The sequence below is a fragment of the Neomonachus schauinslandi genome, chromosome 5 (assembly GCF_002201575.2).
Source record: "Neomonachus schauinslandi chromosome 5, ASM220157v2, whole genome shotgun sequence".
Lineage (NCBI taxonomy): Eukaryota > Metazoa > Chordata > Mammalia > Carnivora > Phocidae > Neomonachus > Neomonachus schauinslandi.
Genome location: NC_058407.1, coordinates 132,271,781 through 132,293,406, shown reverse-complemented (window position 1 = coordinate 132,293,406; position 21,626 = coordinate 132,271,781). Strand labels below are relative to the sequence as shown.

The 21,626-nt window shown below is 44.2% G+C and overlaps 1 protein-coding gene across 1 annotated transcript in view; it reads right to left on the bottom strand.

Moving 5' to 3' along the window:
- Positions 1-743: 743 nt before the first annotated feature.
- Positions 744-21,626, bottom strand: part of IL15RA (interleukin 15 receptor subunit alpha) — a 23,180-nt gene continuing 2,297 nt past the window's right edge. Inside the window, 7 exon segments of the mRNA XM_044915244.1 lie at positions 744-912; positions 3,539-3,614; positions 9,990-10,022; positions 11,643-11,837; positions 14,018-14,110; positions 18,087-18,281; positions 19,052-19,163. Coding sequence (XP_044771179.1) covers positions 744-912; positions 3,539-3,614; positions 9,990-10,022; positions 11,643-11,837; positions 14,018-14,110; positions 18,087-18,281; positions 19,052-19,163 — 873 coding nt within the window.

Genomic DNA, 21,626 nt, shown 5'->3' with positions numbered 1-21,626 from the left:
AAAGCCAAGCTCAACTGTTTGGGACTCTGCATTCCCACTCTTACTCCTCTTTTTTATTCATGGCACATTTCTTCTCAGTGATTCTTTCAGTGCATTTTTTTTTTATATTGAAAATAGACATTTTGTTTATACAAGGCACAATTTCAAAATAACAGTTATATAAAATATGTAGATATAATAGGGAGTATAAATAGAAATGCATATACATGGAAAATGTCACTGAGTTCAGTTTCCTTCTTTGTGAATCCTTAAGTGGATTGATGGGGCACGATACCTCTTTGCTCCCTTTCAGTGCCTGCAGAGCACCTCAGTAGAGGGACAGCATTTGGAGCTGCAACACTGTTGTCATCCTTGTAGACATCTCTTAAGCCAGCAGGAGACTCAGAATTATCTTAGAGTCTCAGGTGTATTTCTTTTCTCTGTAAACTGCAAGTCAGGATGAGGGGTGGAATAGTCAAGCTGCTAAGCTATCCCAAATAAATGTCACAATGAAATAAAAGGAAAGCCAAGGCCTTCAGCCGCTCCCAGGAAAGCTTCAACTGCTGGGATCTGGGGAAGGCAGCCCTACACCTGAGGCCGGGCAGGGCAGGACGGGTCCCGAGCATCCATCCTGAGACTGCAGAGCCTAGGAGGTGTCTTGGCTGGGTGCTGTTGATAAAATGATGCCAAGACGTTTGTTTTATCATCCTGATGGGCTGTTTCCTGGTGCCCAGCTCCTTGAGTCGTTTCCAGGTCCTCTTCGGCTAGGGCAGGGTTGGCGCCTTTGCTCAAGTCTCTGCTGCCCTGTCTCCCCCTGAGTGTCCCAGGTCGTGTGGGTAGTTTTCTGCATCCTCCTCTCTGCTGCTGGTTCCCCTAGTCATTGGCATCTCTTCCATGCTTTCCATTTCAACACTGGGTGTCTGCGAAGTTTGCCTGTAAAGCAGATCAGTCACAGGTTTTGAAAAGAGGAGCGGGTCGCCCTCAGCTTGAGTGAACAGATAGTTCCTGTTGAACACTCAGATGGGGAAAACCTAGCTTACCTCCATTCACGGCTGGTATTGAAATCTTACTTTGGTATTTTAAGCTGCTCGTCCACCAAAGATTGACCAGTGCTGCTGGAGCAGCTTACCCCCTCTTTTCCAATTCTCTGCTAAAAAGCAGTAGTTCAGATGGCAGGCACAAGAAGGAGAGAGTAACTGGGAGCCTGGCAAAGCCAGACATGATCATCTTGATAAAAGTGATGTAATATTCAGAAAGCTTTTAAAACAGTTCTTGGTACTTGGTATGTGTTTAAAGAAACAAATATATTAACCAGTTCCTGAGTAACCAAGCGTGGGGGAGGCAGAACATCTTATTCCACATGTTTCCCAGTCATTGAAGGACCTGTGTTTTTTGGCCCTGAGTATCTGGGCCAGCAATTTTTCCATGGATTATGTCATCTACCTCTTGAGGATAGGCAACTCTTTAGGACATTTCAAAGTAAACACTTTGAATCCAAAGAAAGCAAAAGCACCAATTTGAAGAGATAGCTGCACCCCATGTTCACTGCAGTATTATTTACACCAGCCAAGATATGGAAGCAACCCAAGTGTTCATTGATAGATGAATGAATAAAGAAGATGTGTGTGTGTGTATACACACACACACACACACACACACTAGAATATTACTCAGCCATAAAAAATAATGAGATCTTGCTATTTGCAACAACATGCATGGACCTAGAGGCTATAGTGCTAAGTGAAATAAGTCAGAGAAAGACAAACACCATATGATCTCACTCATTTGTGGGATCTAAAAAACAAAAATGAACAAACAAAACCAACAAACTTGTGGACACAGAGAACAAACTGGTGATTGCTAGAGGGGAGGGGCTGGGGGCAGGTGAAATAGGGGATTCAGAGGTACAAACTTCCAGTTACAGAATAAGTCACGGGGATATAATGTACAGCACAGGGAATATGGTCGATCATAGTGTAATAACTTTGTATGGCATCAGGTAGTAACTAGCCTTGTCATGGGGATCATTTCATAATGCATAAAAATGCCGAATCAGTATGCTGCACACCTGAAACTAATAGGATATTGTATGTCAGCCACACTTCAATTATCAAGTACATAAGCACTTTGAGCTCCTTGGAGTGAGAGCTAAACTATAAATCAGGACTCTAGGCCAATGTACTGAAAATAATTTGCTGAAAGCCAGTTTGTTGAATGACCAATCTACCTAATAACCCATCTGTAAAAAATAAGTTTACAGCAAAGAATTGATTCACCAAATGACCAAGTAGTTATGCTTTTCAGGTTTATCAGTTCTTACAGTTATATTTATCAATATTTCTCTACTATAGTCAGTGAATATTGATATTTTCATCTTATCGGCATATTTATTAGCCATATATACCAAATTTACAAATTCTTGTAAGATCCTATTTTTAATGTCTTAAAAAATTGCACATTTTTTAAGTCAATGATAGTCATTATACTTTTTTAAGAACGTAACTCCAAATACAACATGTCATGTGGAAATTTAGTTATAACAACACTTTGAAAGTCCTCTTAAAAGTCATTTTTTATTTTGCCAACATTTTAGCATTTTGGGGATTGTTTTGACAGATTTTCGAGTCACACATCAACCTTAGCGTGCTCTTTCTAAACGATCTATGAGGTTTATGGCATTTCTTTTGGTTGGGATGGTATTAACAGCTTTCAAAGATGGATGTGAATTTTTAGATGACTTTTTCATTTCGGCTTCACAGTAGCATTTCATGGAACATTCATTTTGCCAAAGTGAAGCTCAAAGGATGGTATCGTCCTTATACTGATATATTTAGAAAAGAATTCTTTATGATTAGCAGCCAAAAGTTTTGTTTCAACAAATCTGATTTCTCCTGTTCATTGTATGTTGCTGAGGAAGGATCCAGAACAGCCATATCAACATGGAATGCTGGTTACTAGGTTCTAATTGATACAAGTGTGAAATTAAGGCGAATATGCCATTTGAGGCTTTAATGAAAATTATAAAAATGCCTCAAGTTTAGAAAAATAAATAAAAACTGAAATTTTGGCAAGTGGCAGAAACAGTCTTCTCGTCACCCAATGCTGAAATAAGAATTTCAATGATTAGAAATACAAAAGTCAGGCCTACATGAATGAGCACATAAATAAGAAAATATCCCTATATTTAATGAGAACATTCAAGGAAATATATTCATGACTGTATCACAGCAATTGCATATCCATCAAATTGGTTATTGGGTAGGTTCTTTCCTTCTGAAAAGGAAAGAAAACTTCGTTCATTCTTTTCTTTCCTTGTGGTAGAGCGGCCCCTTGTCACCAGTTAGGTTCTGGCTGCCGTGTCTCCTACTGGTGGCCTGTGGGGGGCCTCCCAGGGCCAGCTCTCCATTGGCCGGTACAGGAGTGAGCGGGCGTGAGAGCCCACCTCAGTAGCCAGGAAAGGGGGTCTTGCTTTGAGGGGGCAGCGGAAACATAATGATGCAGCTCTTTTCTGGGAGGGAAGGAAGAATCCCGTCCTCTGTGATTCCCTCGCGCTTCTCACCTGGATTTTCGGTAACAGACCAGAAGAAGCACCGCACATACTACCCCGAGCACAGCGACAGGTGTGAAGATCGCCACTGCAAGAGAACAGAACAGAGCTGTCCTGCGGAGAGTCCTGGCAGCAGGTCCATGTCTAAGAATCCAAAAACTCTTTATAATTGACAATCCTGCAGAGAGATCCAAATGCCTTCCCAGCCCCAGCTGTTACTGACATTTCTGGAGGTCCACACAGCCCAATCTGCTCTACTTCTGGGCAGAAAGTGCATTCTTTTCCCACCAATACCACCAGTTCAAACCATCCCCTTTCACGTCGTCCCACATCCCCAGCTCCTAATCCATCCTTCCTGGTCAGGGTGACATGGTGATGAGACGAGAGGAGAAAGTAAAGGCCTCAGAGTTCACAAGATGGGAAGGCTGGTCTGCTGCTCAATCCAAAGTCAGAAAATAGTTGTCCTTGGGACCACCTCCCCCTTTTCTTCAACTTCACAGAATCCCCATTTAGAAACAATAGCATGCAGTGCCATGCTTCTTCCAATTTCATCTTTTTTTTTTTTTTTAAATAGGCTCCACGCTGGGCATGGATCCCAATGCGGGGCTTGAACTCACGACCCTGAGATCAAGACCTGAGCTGAGATCGAGTTGGATGCTTAACTGACTGAGCCACCCAGGCACCCCCATCATTATTGTGTTTTTACTAGCAGCTTTTTATGGCGGAGGAAGAGTGGTAAGGAGAGAAAGGAGGTGTTGTAAAAGGTGTTACGGATAAGAGGAGAGTAAGGCCATGGCTTAGGAGAAGGGAAAGATCCTGTTTGGGCTGAGTTGAAAGGAACAGCCTGGAGTGGTGGGGGCACTTGGAGGTAGGAGGCCAGCAACTGTAGGGCATTTAAGATTTATTAGACAGGATAGGAAGAGTGGGATCTCCATGTGGAAGCCAGAGGGCTTAGCCCAAGGGCACGGTGAACCTAACTATTTTAAAAACACTTGCATCAATAATAAGCTCCAGGCAGAGTTGGTCAGTTTGCCTCCATGTTGTGAAATCTCCCTGCAAAAATCACCCACCTACCCTACATGAAGGATGACAACCCTGAACATCTGGGGGGCCAGTGGTCTGACTGTGGACCACGAGTCACATCTCCTAGACTGTTTGGCTGTTTGGACCTGGGCCTATACAACCAGCACACGACCTTGTGTACAGGATACATCTCCTATCTTTGCCTTCAAAATACAACTCTATCGAAAAACAGAGAAATACAAGGATGTGGGGAAACACTCAGATTCTCCGCCGGGTACGGAGTACAGTTTTTCTCAAGGGCATTCGGCAACATGGAACAACAGCTTTAGAGAAGACCACACCGTTGACTCTCTAGTCCCACTTCTAGGAATTTATTCCAAGGAAATGGGCAAATACATCCAGGAGCATTCACTGAAGTATTATTTAAAACAATTTTTAAAATGTTAATCTCAATCTCTTAGTAATGGAAAATTAATTAAGCTGTGGTATACCCATACATTGGACTACCATCCAACTTTTAAAAATTATGAAATGAATCTGTATTAACACAGAAAGATGCCTCCAATTACTTAGGTGAAAAAAAACTGGCTGAGATCAAAATGAACCAAAAAATAATCTCCAGTAAGCCATGCGTGTGTCCATAGGCCCAGGACAGCCTTGAAGAATAGATACCAAAGTACTAAGTAATGGTTTACTTTATTTTATTTTCTTTATTTTCTTTTTTAAAAAGTTTGCTTTTTCCCTGATATTTTTGAAATGGTACTGTCATCAGAAGAAACGGTAAAGCGGGCGCCTGGGTGGCTCAGTTGGTTAAGCGACTGCCTTCGGCTCAGGTCATGATCCTGGAGTCCCTGGATCGAGTCCCGCATCGGGCTCCCTGCTCGGCAGGGAGTCTGCTTCTCCCTCTGACCCTCCCCCCTCTCATGTGCTCTCTCTCATTCTCTCTCTCTCAAATAAATAAATAAAATCTTTAAAAAAAAAAAAAAAGAAGAAACGGTAAAGTTGTCAAAACAAAACTACCTGTGCCTAAGTAAATACAAACGAGAATAGAAAAGTCCCAAAGGAAATAACAAGGAAGCATGGCAAATTAGTGAAAAATGTTTTGAATTTTCAGACTTAACATTAATCATTATGACTAAAAACCAGAAATACTTCCTAAGAGACGGTGTGCCCTAGGGTAAACTATTTCTTCCATTGACTAATCAGGTTGTCATGCATTTACTATCTGCAGAGGGATTTACTGGAAAAGGCCAGTTGATGTCAGCTGTAATTTTGCTTTCATAATGCCTCTTCCTTTTTCTTCTGAATGAGAATCACGCCTGCAGACTCCCAGTTCCAGAGAGAGAAGAGGCCCCTGAGCCAATGATGTGACAGAGCACTTTGAATCCAGGGACAAACTCATACCCTTGGCCTCTTCCTCCATTATATCCAGGCAAACTGGGTAAAAAAAATTGAAACCAAAATCACAAAGATGCTAGGTAAACAAATCAACTGGCAAGTTCCCCCACAGTTTTGTGTTTCCTAGGGTATGCATGGGTTGTAGAAAAAGGAAGAGAGAGAGGTTTGGTGAGCCAGAGGAGAACAGAAGAGGATTTGAGTCAGGGGCGGGGGTGGGGGGTGGGGATGGATTATTGCTCAGGAGGCCGAGAAAGGCCAGTAGCTCCCTGGCTTGACTTCAACCCGCAGTGCGTGTTGGGTCTAAAGCGAAGAAGGTGGCCGAGGCAACCAGTGGCCATTGTTCAATGTGGATGATGAAAAGGTCCTCTGAGAACAGGGTGGGGGGAAGGCACCATTCCTTAGCAGTACCTGCAAACTAGATCAGCCAGGAAGTGCTGTCTCTGAGTGCTGGTGTGCCTGCATCTGATGAAGGCCGTTTTGAAGTAAGACTATCATTATTCCCGGGCAGTGTTTCTCTTCTGTCTCTTACTGCACTAAGCACACAGTAAGTGTTGGGCTCAGAGTAGGTACTCAATAAATACCTAACTGATTGAATGAAACCATTCACAGTCCATAAGTTAAAGGACATTCGAAGACGTGCCATTTGCTTCTCAATGAGAAATCTGCATTTCATTGCAACTGAGGACCAACCCGGCACAGAGTTAGAACTCAATCTATATTGAATAAACAAAGGAATGATATAATATAGAGCTAGCTCCTATTAAAGGCTGAGCATATCAACTGCAGCAAATCGATTTCAGATATGAAAGATGAGAAGTATAACACAGTCTGAAGAATTAACTCTTCCCTCCTTGTGTCTTAAATGAACATGGCAATGTAAATACTGTCATAGGTGACATTCTGGCTTTTTACTTTACAATCAGGAGTCCTCAGGAATAGCCTAGTCAAAGATCAGATACGGGATATTGAAATAGCTGAATGAAATTATTGCTTAAAAGGGCTGCCAAGGGGCGCCTGGGTGGCTCAGTTGGTTAAGCATCTGACTCTTAGTTTCAGTTCAGGTTGTGATCTCAGGGTCATGAGATTGAGCCCTGTATGGGGCTCTGCACTCAGCACAGAGTCTGCTTGGGATTCTCTCCCGTCTGTCCCTCCCCCTGCTTGTGCTCTCTCTCTCTAAAATAAATAAATAAAATCTTAAAGTAAAAAAAGCCTGCCAAGTGAGCCTGTAGATACTTAAGACAATGAAATGAAGAATCGCACTTCCTAAACATTTATTAAAATGTTAAAGTCCTCAAATTAACATATTCATTTGCTCGCTCACTATTTATTGAGCATCTACTATTTACCATTTTCTTTTGAACTGAAGAAAGCAACTTTTATAAGTTGTGATAATCATTTATGTAACTTCAAAAATTGTGATATTGGTGGTTATCAATGGGCTGATGAAAATATTAAGTTAATTAACATTTGCTGAGTGATTATTATGGTAAAGCATCTATATTTGCCTACAAACATGGTCAACCGATTGCTTATTCATGCAGAAATGGCAACACCTACGGATGCCCAAGGAGCCAGCTGGTATCTCTGCCGTTTGTACCTGACAGGGCCAAACTTTTGGGTCTCAGGTAGCTGGGACTGTATATGACAGACTTGGCAGGCACCATCATTAAATGTTTTTAGAAAACTAGCATGATTTTAATTTCAGTTTACACCTTCTTGGCCAATAAAACTTAAATAACACCTAATGAAATAGAACTCATCTTTATTTTTTATTTCTTTGCTAACAATTACTTGATCTGTCTTGTAAGTTAGGTGCTAACATGTTTATCTTGAAGCCCCCCCGGAAGAAGGAAATCTTACTCACATAACAGGAAAGATTTAAAGTTTTTTGTTTTTGTTTTTTAATCTCTGTATTTCCGCAGTTTCTTACACGGAGCTATTTTTGCCTATTGCAGGTGTTCAGTTAATGTGTATTACATTATACTTCAGAATTGGGGAGAGACTTTCTGATATTTTAATCTAGTGAAAATCATGAGCTGGAAAAATGTAAGATGATATCCCATAATAAAGTAGTTGTTTGAAAATCTACTTAGAAAACATGGACCCTCAAATTTTATATATAGGATTTTTTCCTACAGATATACTTGTCCACAGCAAAATGATAGGTTTTCCAATTAATCACTGTTTGTAACATAGTCAAAGAGTGTAAACAGTCACATGCCCAAATAGGGGGTTGGCTACATAAATTCTGGCAAATCCATATGGTAGGATTTTTTGTAGCTGTTTTAAAGAACGAGGTGGTTTTAATGTATTGATATGGAAGGATTTCCAAGAGATACCATTAGGTGAAAATGAACAAGGTGCAAAACAGTGAAAATACAATACCTGTTTAGCATCATATATCCTCTGTGAGCTATTTACAGGGTGACTCTCTGAAAGGACACACAGAAATCTGGTAGCAGGAGTTGCTTTCTTCCTGCAAGGGGATTTTCAGTCTGAGATGGGGCTTTTTGCTCTATATCTTTTTGTAATTTGTAATTTTTAAACCCTGTGCAAATATTACCAATTCAAAAAAATGAATAAAAAATGTAAAACTTTGTAGAAAGGTTAATGTAATATGTGACATAAGGAGAAAAATTAGGTTAGCTACTTTATTTACTGGTTGCCTCTTAAGTGATAAACATATTTTTGTTTCAGTGTCCTTGTCATTAATCCCACAGTTTCTGCATGAAAATACTCTCCAGATGGGCTTTTTTTTTTTAATTGTCTTGCCTTTGCATATACATTTTGATCATTTTAAAAACCATTCTAATCAACTAGCTGCTGAAATGACCAAACCCACTTGGTTGGCCTTTTTTTTTTTAAGAGAGAGTACTTGCACATGAACCTGTGTGGGGGAGGATGCGGTGCAGAGGGAGAGGGAGAGAGGGGCTCCATCCCACAATCATGACCTGAGCTGAAGGAGTTGGGTGCTTAACTGACTGAGCTACCCAGGCACCCCTCACTTTTTTTTTCTGGATGACACTTTAAAAAAAAGATTTTATTTATTTACTTACTTATTTATCTGAGAGAGAGAGAAGAGAGTGGGAGTAGGAGGAGGATCAGAGGGAGAGGGAGAGAAGCAGATGCCCCACTGAGCATGGAGCCAATGTAGGGTGATGCGGGGTGACGTGGGGCTCAATCTCATGCCCTGAGATCACGACCTGAGCTGAAAGAGTCTGATACTTAACCAGCTGAGCCACCTGGGTGCCCCTAGAGGACACCTGATGCAGATAAAATATAGCCACAAAAATGAGTCATTCTCCAGTAGAAAAACTTGTAAATGGAAAATAGAAATAATTTTTGTCTTACAAAGTTACGGTGGTTTTTTTTGTTGTTGTTGTTGTTTTTTGCTTCTTGAAAACTTGTCAGACAAAAGTCTTAGATTCTTTCTTATGATTGCAATTCTCTCTCCCTTCTCTCTTCTTCCTCTCTCCTCCCCTTCCTTCCTCTCTTTCTTTAATTCTTGCGAACGCTTTTCCACTCCCATCCTCACATTCCCTGGGTCATTCACTTTCTCTCCTAGCTTTAAAGTTGTGTGCTTCTTCTGTAAAAAGAAGCCTCTTATATTGAGACATTTGAGCAGCCTTGCTGTGAAGGGCATCATGCTGAAACCCTGTGAAAGATGAATGCAGTTTATGACAGAATAACAGCATTGCAATGACAGTAGTACACACGTGTGGTGTTCTGGTAAGTCCTGCATGCAAGTCCAGCCCTGCTTAGGGGAAGGAGGCTCTTTTGTGACGCGTCAGCTCTCTGGTTCGCACATCAGTAGCCTGACAGGGAGGAGCTACCAATAGTGAGATAAGCAGTCATGTTAGAATCCCATAAGTAGGGTGATCCTATAACTTACTATCTAAACTGAGACACTCTTGAGCGGAGAAGGGGATGCTGCTGGTGGCCAGGCTGTGGCAGCACATAAACCAGGACTGTCCCACCCCCTGTGACTGAGGTCCTCTGGGCATAAACACTGCTAGGACAAGAGAAAAAAAAAAATACTTACCAGTCACAACTCCAGAATTGTATGAATATGTACCTGCAGAGAAGAGATTGCAGCTCAGTTATTGCTGTTTCTCAGTTAAGGCACTAGTTTCTCATTAAGCAGGAGGAATTTTGGACAATTTGGTTTCCATCCTAAAGCCTTGAGAGATTGATGGCTGGCAAAACCAAATTCCCTTTAGCAGAGAACAAGGGTAATTTATTTAGATGCTGGGCCACGCTTAAGAATCAAATATGCCCTGTTTGCACAGCAAAGGAAAACATCAACAAAACAAACAGACAACCTACTAAATGGGAGAAGATATTTGCAAGTGACATATCTGATAAGGGTTAATATCCAAAGTGTGTAAGAACTTATACAACTCAACACACACATACAAGCAAATAGTCCAATTAAAAATGGGCAGAGGACCAGATAGACACTTTTTCAGAGAAGACACACAGATGGCCAACAGGCACACGAAAGGATGCTCAACGTCATTGATCATCAGGGAAAGGCAGATGTGAAGCCGCAATGACACATTATCTTACCCCTGTGAGAATGGCTAGTATCAAAAAGACAAGAAACATCAATTGTTATGGAGGATGTGGAGAAAACACTGTTGGTAGGAATGCAAGCTGGTGCAGCCACTGTGGAAGACAGTATGGAGGTTCCTCAAAAAAATTAAAAATGGAAAAATCTATACGATTCAGTAATTCTGCCAGGTATTTACCCAAAGAAAACAAAAACACTAATTTGAAAAGATATGTGCACTCCTATGTTTATTGCAGCATTATTTACAGTAGGCAAGATATGGAAGCAGTCCAAGTGTCCATCAGTAGATGAATGGATAACAATGTGGTATATATATACACAGTATTACTCAGCCATAAAAAAGAATGAAATCTTGCCATTCAATAACCATGGATGGACATAGAGCGTATTATACTAAGTGAAATAAGTCAAACAGAGAAAGACAAATACCATATGATTTCACTTAGATGTGGAATCTAAAAAACGAAACCAATGAACGAACAGACAAAAGCAGAAACAGACCCATAAACACAGAGAACAAACTGATGACAGCCAGAGGGGAGGAGTGTGTGTGTGGTGGGGGGTGGGGTGGGATGGGCAAAACGGGTGAAGGGGGAGCAGGAGGTCCAGGCTTCCAGTGATGGAATGAATAAGTCACGGGGATGAAAGGTACAGCACGGGGCGGGTGGGGAGCATAATCAATGGTATTGTAGTAGAGAAAAACACGCCACAAAGAATCAGCTATGCCTTTACGGAAGATGCAGATTACCAAGAGCTTTTCCATCCCACAGACTGTGACTCCAGATTGCAGAAGGCTTCCACTGTCCTCCCATATTGGGAGGAGGCAGATATTATTCAGATTGGCAAAGCCTCTGCCATGCAGGTCTGTACGGTGAGCCTTGTCCCATCCAGGAGATGGACTTTCTTTTCCAGCTGGGCTGAAGCAGGGCAGAGCACAGAGGTTAGAGGGCAGAGCAGGGAGGCTGTGGCACAGAGCAGCAAGCGGGGGGTTACTGAGTTGTCTGGACTTCAGGTCAGATGGTATAATGCTGTGCAGTCGGCTCACTCGAGGTCTCCACTCGCTCCCCAGAAGCAGCCCACGGGTTGCTGACCTCTCCTAAAGTATGCAAAGCCAGTGCTAACCTGGCGTCTCCTGTGAGGCAGAGGGAGTGCGTTCCAAGGCCTTTGCCGTTGTCTGAGGTGGGGCTTGGGAGGGTTCCTGACTGATCGGCCCTGTGGTTCCTGTAGCAGGAGGCTTTGATGGCATCGGCCTGGAGCCTGGCACAATATCGGGCTTTGTGGCCACTGTGGTGTCTGACGTGGAAGTGAAAGCTGGTTCTGTAGGAAAGCGCAAGATATGGAGAACATGAATATTTAGACTCGTGTCTCTGCTCAGCTCCAGAAGAGAGTGGACTTGGTGCTTGCTCTAGTGAAGCCCACCGCGGGCCAGCCCTCCCCTGGCACACTCCTCCATGGCTCTTTGGGAAAATCCCTTAGGTGGGTAACCTGTTCATCCATCTGGAATGGCCACGGGACTTTCGAGAATGCTAGAGGCTCTGCAGCTGTTTATCATGGGGCAAAGTTCAAGATGCCACGGATTTGGGTAGACTCGGATGCTATGGGAGGCTGCTCTCAAAAACCGAGTGCAACTGTATTTGCCAAAGACATCTGGGGTGCGGATTTTCATTTATTTTTTACGTGTTTGCACATGACTTCTGAAATGGGGGGGAAGCCTGAGGTTCAGCCTGACCGAATCCTAGAGAGCGTATTTGAAGGAAGGGTCCTGGTTTTGCGCTGATCGAGGGGAGGGCAGCCCGCCTTGTGTCCAGGCCCTCACTGTCCCTATCAACCTGGCAAATGGCTGCCCCCAAACTGTGAAGCATGGTACAAGTGCCTCTGTGACCCCAGCACCATTGGCTGTCTGGCCACGCCGTGTGGGGCTGCTGTCCCAGCCGCTTACGCTGTGAGACGTCCTCCTGCCCCTTCGTCCCCCATCAGTACCTCACACGTACCTCACACCATCCGGGCTGCCAGCACTCCGGGCGCTCTGCAGACAGAGCTCCCCCAAAGCATTTCCATCCAAGTGCCCATGGCCACGTCACCCCATGTCGGAGATTACACTCCCACGCCTTTCACCTGACCAAGTGTTCCGTGCACGAAGGCAAGGCTGGCAGAGACCAGCCTTGATTATTCTCATCAGTTGGTGCACCAGATGTGACTTGGGTCAAAGGGGTTTTGGAATTACTCCAAACTTAAATGTAGTCAGCTCTCAACCATATCCTCCTGTTTGTAGTCAACAAACTACCTAACTAACTAGGAGGAAGCCTCCCTCTGGCCTCGCCATCCCCCCTTCGGCATTGCTACTCAGCTTTGGCTCCCTAAGAACCACCTGGGGAGATTCTAGAACCCTAATTCCCAGGCTGCTCCCCAGACTGCCAGAGTTCCAGGGAGGTCCCCACATGTGTCCACGGTTGGAAGCCGTGCTCAAGGAGAGGCGAGCCGGAGCAGTGCAGCCAACCGCAGCAGGATGACTGTGCCGGGCACGAAGGGGGAGACGGGGGTGGGGAAGCACCACACTGGATAACGGGACACAAAAAAATCAGGAGTTAAGTGTAAAGTAAGGCTTCCCTAGGATGTAGGGCACATTGTCCCAAGACATTAGCATCTATGGTTTCAAATTTTCTTAACATCAGGACGGTGCTGAGGAAATTGGGATAGAAGATTAGCTAAGACCCTGGAAATGCGTAACGTTGGCAGCTTTGTGCAGTGCTTCTGTACCCAGCAGCCCCCCGTTGGGGGAACAGTTCTGCATGGGTCCCTCATGTTTCTGCACGTCTTCTCGGCAGAGGCACCGGCAGCCCTCTCTTGGGACTATCTTTCCAAAGATGTTCCTATAGCCTTGGAAGGTACAGACAGCGCCTCACCCTGGAGCAAAGGACAGACATGGTCAGCCGGTTATAAAAGACTCCAGTTTCTTGAACTCAGGCTTCCTCTGCTATGAAGCAGCCTGCTGGATGTGCAGGCATCTTGGAGGCCCCTCCCCATTGCCCCTGTGGGATACAGGGATGAGGAAATTGAGGCAAACATGCCGAGGGTCCTGCTGCCTGCTATGCCATGGAAGGAAGAACGTCCTTGGTCTCTGGAGCAGGAACGTCCTGTTTTCCGCGGGCACCCATGACGTGTTGGTGGGCTAACATGCAAGGCAGGCAAAACTGCAGATCCTCCCCAGTTTTGATGAGGAAGCACGTCTACAGCTAAGTCTGATCTGGCATTGTAAGAGTGAGTTTCGAACCATCATTAATTATGTGCAGCCGAAACCTAGCTATCAAGGTTTTAAAAGAGAAAATGATTTAAAAGAGAAAATGAAGCTAATATAATGTTGATGTTAATAAAAAGTGTGTCCTGTTGTTTAAGTTGGCCGTGGAACTCCAGCGGTTGGTCCAAGAATCTGAGGGGCTCACGGGGACCTGTGTGGTCGCAGGGAATGGGAGTCCTTAAAAAGTTTCCAACATCCCTACCTTTTCCAGAAAGGGAGGTGCTCTGTGGCTCTGGGGTCACCCCTGCTGGCACTTCTGTGGAGGATGGCCTTAGGTGAGTCAGGGAGGGGTCTCCTAGAGAGAGGATAACCACATGGCATTCATGAGCCTGAGGGTGGAACCTGGAGTGCTTTACAACCACATAGAAATAAAAAAAAAAAACCATATAAATTTAAAATAGAGATATCTGGCTTCCCGGGATAGGTCAGAAGCTCGAGAAATATGCAACAATGTTTCCCAATCTGCAATTCCCAGGCAAATGCAAACAGAGGGCAAACTCTTTTTCTAGCCTTTCAAAAAGACTGCACACATATCAAATGTCTTGTTATTTTCAGTTAGAATGATATCAATGAGATCAACTCAGTTTTATAATACTGTCTTTTACATGGGAAAATAAATGATTATCAGTAGATTCAGTTGTTTTGTAAGGGAAAAAAAAAAAAAAGCATTCCAAGCACAGGAGGTTAGGAAAAGTAATGGAGGGAGTTGTTAGTGGTAAAAGGTGAGGATTCTTTGGGCTACATGAAACCTAAAGATCCTCCAGTCTTTAGGTTCTAAAAGTCTATGATCCCAGGTCTCTCCCCCTTGCTTTCTCTACCCCCACCCCCCACCAACCAGTTCAGAGCCTACAACTCTTCCCCATCTTAGATTCATTCACCCAAAGGAATTGGCACTTTGAAGAAACAGTCACTTTGCCTGTGCTGGAAAGCCCTTATTTTTGCCCCTGGATTACAGGTACCAGCAGGTGCCCACACTGGACAGAATAAGATGTCTACTCTGTGTCTTTGCCATAGTGTTATTGCTCATACCTGTCGTCACCCAGCTAGCTCAGCACTTCAATCGCACTTGATGCCATGTGGCACTATGTCCCCCAGCTGAGCGATTCCTTTGCAATAAATAGAAGGCTTCTTCCTCGCCCTGCCTCTGATGTCTGCATGATGTCATGCAGGGGGAGGGGGCAGGTGCACAAAATCAATGAGAAAGTCTGGCTCTTCAAGGAATCCTACAGCAGAGTGAGTTTGCTCTAGAACAACCCCTTTTGTCCACTTCCCCAGAGAGGAGTTGAGAATTTTCACATATATGAGAAAGTCTCTAGCTTGCAGTTGGACATGTACCAAATATGCAATAAACCATGAGTTAATCTTTATTTTTCTAGAGTAAGGGCCTTAGTATTCCTGGAAATAGCACTATTGACTTCCACTCCAAGATTGTTGGCTTCTGACATAGTTATCCAGTTGTGGATGGTTCATAAAAAAATAGATTCTGACAACCATCCCTCACATGCTAAGGGAGTCTCTGCTCCTTGGGTAGCCCCCATTCTTCTGGGTGGGTAACAACAAAGAACCCTAATAATTTCCCTACAGGTTGTCTTCTAGGGAGAAATTGGGAAGCTCTCTGGGAAGAAGCATGCCAAATTCTTGCTACCATCATCTTAAAGGCATATGTCAGAGATATTGTGGGTTCTGTTCCAGACCATCACAATAAAGTAAATGTGGCAATAAAGCAAGTCAAATGAATCTTTTGTTTCTCAGTGCATAGAAAAGTTATGTTTGCACTACACTATAGTCTATGAAGTGGGCAATAGCATAGTGTCTAAAAAAAATCAATACATATACCTTAATTTAAAAATACTGCTAAAAAATGCTAACCATCATTTGAGCTTTCAGTGAGTCATAATCTTTGCTGGTGGGGGGTCTTGCCTCGATGTTGATGGCTGCTGACTGATGAGGTGGCTGTGGCAATTCCTTAAAATAAGACACTGATGAAGTTTGCCCCAGTGACTGACTCTTCCTTTCACGAATGATTTCTCTATAGCAGGTGGTGCTGTTTGATAGCATTTTACCGACAGTAGAACTTCTTTCAAAATTGGAGTCAGTCCTCTCAAACCCTGCCTCTGCTTTATCAACTGAGTTTCTGTAATATCCTAAATCCTTTGTTGTCATCTTAACCAGGAGTAGATTCCATCTCAAGAAACCACTTCCTTTGCCCATCCATAAGAAGCAACTCCTCATCTGTTCAAGTTTGATCATGAGATCGCAGCAATTCAGTCCCATCTTCAGGCTCCACTTCTAATTCTGGTTCTCTGGCTGTTTCCACCTCATCTGCAGTGACTTCCTCCACTGAAGTCTTGAGCCCCTCAAAGTCGTCCATGAGGTCTGGAATCAACTTCTCCAAAACTCCTGTGAATGTGTATATTTTGACCTCTTCCTGTGAATCATGAATGTTCTTAATGGCATCTAGAATGGTGACTCCTTTCCAGAAGGTTTTTAATTTACTTTGCTCAGATCCATCAGAGAAATCACTGTCTGTGGTAGATATTGCCTTATGGGATGCATTCCTTAAATACTAAGACTTGAAAGTGGAAATGACTCCTTGATCCGGGGACTGCAGAATGGATATTTTTTTAGCAGGCATGAAAACAATATTAATTTCATTTCATCTCAATCAGAGTTCTTGGGTCACCAGGTGCATTGTCAATGAGTAGTCATATTTTGAAAGGAAACTTCTTGAGCAGTAGGCCTCAACAGTGGGCTTAAAATATTCGGTAAACCATGCTGTAAGCAGATGTGCTGTCATCCAGGTTTTGTTGTTCCCTTTATAGAGCGCAGGCAGAATAGATTTAGCATCATTCTTAAGTTTCCTGGGATTTTCAGAATTGTCAGTGAGCACTGGCTTCAATTTAAAGTCATCAGCTGCATTAGCCCCTAAAAAGAGAGTCAGCCTGTCCTTTGAAGCTTTGAAGCCAGGCATTGACTTCTCCTCTCCAGCTGGGAAAGTCCTAGATGGGCTCTTCCATACTAAGGCTGTTTTGTCTGCGTTGAGGATCTGTTGTTTAGTGTAGCAGCTTTCATTAATTATCTTAGCCAGATCTTCTGGATAACTGGCTGCTTCACTTTGCACTCTTATGTTATGGAGATGACTTCTTTCCTTGAAGCACATGTACCAACCTGTGCTCGCTTCAAGCATTTCTTCTGCAGCTTCTTCACCTCTCTCAGCCTTCATGGAATTGAAGAGAGAGCCTTGCTCTGGATGAGGCTTTGGCTTAAGGGAGTGTTGTGGCTGGTTTGACCTTCTATTTGGACCCCTAAAACTTTCTCCATATCACCAATAAGTCTGTTTTGTTTACTTACCTTTTGTGTGTTCTCTGGAGTAGCACTTTTAGTTTCCTTCAAGGACTTTTCCTTTGCATTCATAACTTGGCACAAGAGGCCTATTTTTTGGCCTATCTTGACTTGACATGCTTTTTTTCACTAATTCCTAATCATTCCTAGTTTTGACTTGAAGAGAAAGATGTGATTCTTCCTTTCACATGAACCTTTAGAAGCTATCGTAGGGCTGTTAATTAGCCTAATTTCAATATTGTTCTGTTTCAGGGAGTAGGGAGGTCCAAGGAGAGGGAGAGAGACGGGGAATGGCCAGTCCATGGAGCGGTCAGAAGACATATACAACATCCATTGATTAAGTTAACCATCTTACATGGGTGCGGTTTGTGGTGCCCCAAGAGAATTCCAGTAGTAATATCAAGGATCACTGGTCCCAGCTCCCATAACCAATATGAGAAAGTTTGAAATGCTGCGAGAATTACTAAAATGCGACACAGAGATACAAAGTGAGCAAATACTGTTGGAAAAATGGTGTCAATAGACTCTCTTGAAGCAGGATTGCCACAAATCTTCAATTCGTAAAGAACATAATTATCTGTAAAGTGCAATAAAGCAAAATGCAACAGAGTGAGGGATGGCTGCAGCTAACATTGACCAGGTTTCACGGCACACTGCTACAGCCCACACCATTGACATCGGGTTCATTTTCTAGATGAGGAACAAAGACTTCCAAGATGGTAAGACACTTGCTCAAGGAACCCAAAACTGTGACCCTAAAGCCTATGTATTTTCAACTCCCAGGGGCGTTGTTTAGAGGCCCACTGGTTTATTTAGCCTCAGACCTCAACACAAACGTCTTGTCCCCCAGAGATGGGCTCATTCAGCTTCCCACACTACAGTTCTGCTCTGGAAGGGGGATGGAGAGACTTGCAGGGATGGCTACTTACTGATGCACTTGAGATTGGGAATTGTCCACTGGGCCACGTTCATGGTCTTGTTGAACACACATTCGGTCAGGCTGGATGTCCCGGCTTTACGCTTGAAGCCAGAGTTACATGTGTACCGCTCCCTGGAGCTCACGTTGTAACTCTTGACCCGGATGTCTGCATGTTCGACCGATGTGGGAGGAGGGCATGTGATGCCTGCAGGGGTGCAGATAAGACAGGACAGATGAACACATTTCAGGTTGTTCAGAGGTGTTCTCCAGGGCAACATGGGTGGCACTCAGTGCCTTTGTAGCCAGGGTCTGGCTTTCCGAGGGGCCCCTTAGGATACACCCCAGGTTCTAAGCATGTGGAAAATGTTCAGTAAGGGCTCTCATCATTTAGAAGCCTTCCAGGAGCCTTGTCTTAAGTGCTCACCAACCAGCATGGCTAGGGACTGGGGAGTCATCCGTGGAAACCCCTTTCCCTTCCCTTCACTCCCCATCAGTCTCTCACCGTCTCTATCTCTTTGGCCCCATCCAGCCTGGCCTCTGCACTCTCTTGCCTGAAAGCAGCAATAACCTTTGAATTGGTCTCCCTGCCTGTTCTCCCTGAAAGCCTTTAATCCATTTCTGTAATACAGCCAGTCATCTTCAGAAATGCGCATTGGATGACTTCACTCCTTCCTGGTTGCCCGCTGCTCTTAGAATAAAAACTAAAATCCTCAAGAAGTCTTCAATACTCTGCTGGACCTGCCCCCAACCGCCCCCCCCCCCCAGCTACTCTTCCCCCTGGCCACTCTGGCCTTCGGTCCACACCCCCCAGGCCACTCACCATGCCCACTGCTCTCCCCAGCCCATCTCCTGCCATCCTTCCTAACGTGAACATGACTTTCTCAGGAAAGCCTTCCCTCCCCTCCCCACCCAGTCAGCCAGGTCCCATAGTTCTGTGTTCTCTCCCTGTGCGGCCAGCCACTCTCATGGTTCTACCAAAGACGATGAGATGATGTAAGGGCTGTGTCTCATCATTTGCACTTTGAGCGGTGGCAGCGGGGGGCACATCTGTCTTGCCCAATTGGGTTCTCTGAGCCTCGTACAATAGCTGTTCAAGAAAGAGCATTCAGAGAATGATGCTTATTATGCACATGCCCTTTACCCCAGCAATTTCACTTCTAAGAATTTACCTTACAGATATACTGGTATATTTACGGAGTGAGTATGTACAAAGTTATTGGTCATAATAGCCAGTACCTATAAATTACCTTGTATGTGGTCAGCAGGAGACTAATTTAGTAAATTACAATACAGCTACCCTACGAAGAAGTACCGCCCAGCTCTTTACAGTAGATGAAGAAAGCTCTTTGTGCACCGAAGTGGAAAGATCTCCAAGATACACTGTTAGGTTAGGAAGAAAAGGAATAGAACCCTATGTTTTATATGCTACCATCAGTAAAAAAAGAAGAAATGGTACCTATACACAATATTTTGTCTGTACATAAAATCTCTGAAAGGATGCAAGAGACTATTAACACTGGAGATGAGGCCACTGAGAGATGCACTGGGAGAGACTTTTTACTGAATGCCTTTTTGTCCTTTTTTTTTTTTTTTTTTTTGGTCTTTTCATACTTCCTGAATCTTTAGTGGTGCAAATGTTTTACCGGTTAAAAATGCTTTTGAGGGGTGCCTGGGTGGCTCAGTTGGTTAAGCATCTGCCTTCGGCTCAGGTCAGGATCCCGGGGTCCTGGGATCAAGTCCCGCATCAGGCTCCCTGCTCAGCGGAGAGTCTGCTTCTCCCTCTGTCTCCCCCCCAAACCCCCCACCCTGCTTGTGCTCTCCCTTATATTTAACAAGCAGTGCCACCCAGATGCTGACCAATCAGAATAGCTGCTGGAAATACTTGGGACTGGGGGAGGGGTGACCACTGGCCACAGATGAAAGGCCACACTGATGAGGACTGGCAGAATATTAGTTGTGCCTATATGTTACACTGTTTTAAATATATGAAATACTGCATAATAGAAAGGTAGGGGATGGGAGATTTTAAAGTACCCTGCCACAGGAACTCAGAAATCTTGGTTGAGCCTAGGGCAGGAGAGGGATAAATCCTGCTGAGTGGCGGGTGTTCGGTGCTTCGGCTGTAATATGTTACCTGCTACAGGAATGTGAGAAATGCAGGAGATTCTGGAATTAGGAATTTTTGCCTTTCTCTGAGCAAGTGAAGGCAGCGTGGGGAAAAATTGAAGGCGAGAAGTTTGGCAAGGTCATCTGTGAGGATTCTGGACACCCTTTTGGGAGACAGCCCCCCCCCCCCCCCGGCCCCAGTCACTCCCAGCAGACTGTGGACGTGACAAAGTGCATGCCAAGTGATACCTTTTATCAGAATAATGTCACCAAAAGAAGGTAAGAGCCAGAGCTAGAACGATTCAAGTTTTCTCTAACCTGTACAACCATGTTAAAAATGTCCCTCTTCTTTTAATTAGAATCTGAAAGATTTGAGCAAGACTTAGAGCCCATGATTTTCCTCAGTATGAAACTTCCTGGCTAAAAGCAATGTCCTGGGACCTGCCCGATCATGTACATTCATTTCATTTTTGTGGCATTTCTACAGATATGTGCTCAGTAGCTCTGCAGGATAAACTGGTCTAATGGCTTTTGGGAATGACACCTGGTGAAGTTCTCTCTCATGTCTGAGTTTTGGAATGTACCAGGAGCAGAGAGTTCTGGTCTGAAAGTCTGATGACTGAGCTACCTGCAAGTACGGTAAACAGTCCAAATCCCAAGTGGATGAGGTGAGCTCAGTCACCTACCCAGATTAGACCTTGGTGTTAGGTCTGAGGGGGACAGATTCTGGAAAATGGGACCATCTTCTGCAGCTCTGCATGTCACAGTGAGGATTCTGGCTTCTGTAACATGAATCCCCATCCATCCTGGAAAATGTAATGTCTTAATGATCTTAAGCTGGGTGTTCTAAGTGGGGCCAGTTTCCTTCTGTATCCCTCAAATAAGCCACTCTTGTTTGATTTACCCAAATAGTATCTGTGCTTTCCAGCAATCTGAGCCTTCTTTGGGTTGGACAGGATCTGGGGTCAGCTTTGACTGGCCATGGGCCCCCAAATGGCAGTTTTCTCCTTCTTTCTTACCTGCTCCCTGTGGGTTGGCCTGTCTCTGCCTAGAAACCCTAGCTTTGGGGACTAGGGCCCTGACCCCCGCTGCCCAGGTCTTGCCCATCTTTTCCTCCAGAGAGCAGTCCCTGGATTGCCACACTGCCCAGCCACTGGCTTAGGTTTGGATGTCCAAGAATGACTGCCAGAATCACCAAGTGTCTGACTCTTGATTTCGGCTTGGGTCATGATCTCAGGGTTGCAGGATTAAGCCCCATGTTGGGTCCACACTGGGTGTGGAGCCTGCTTGGGATTTTCTCTCTCCCTCTCCCTCTGCCCCTCCCCTCCCCCACTCATGGGCATACAGCCTCTCTCTAAGAAAGAAAGAGAGAGAGAGAGAGAGAGAGAGAGAGAGAGAGAAAGAAAGAAAGAAAGAAAGAAAGAAAGAAAGAAAGAAAGAAAGA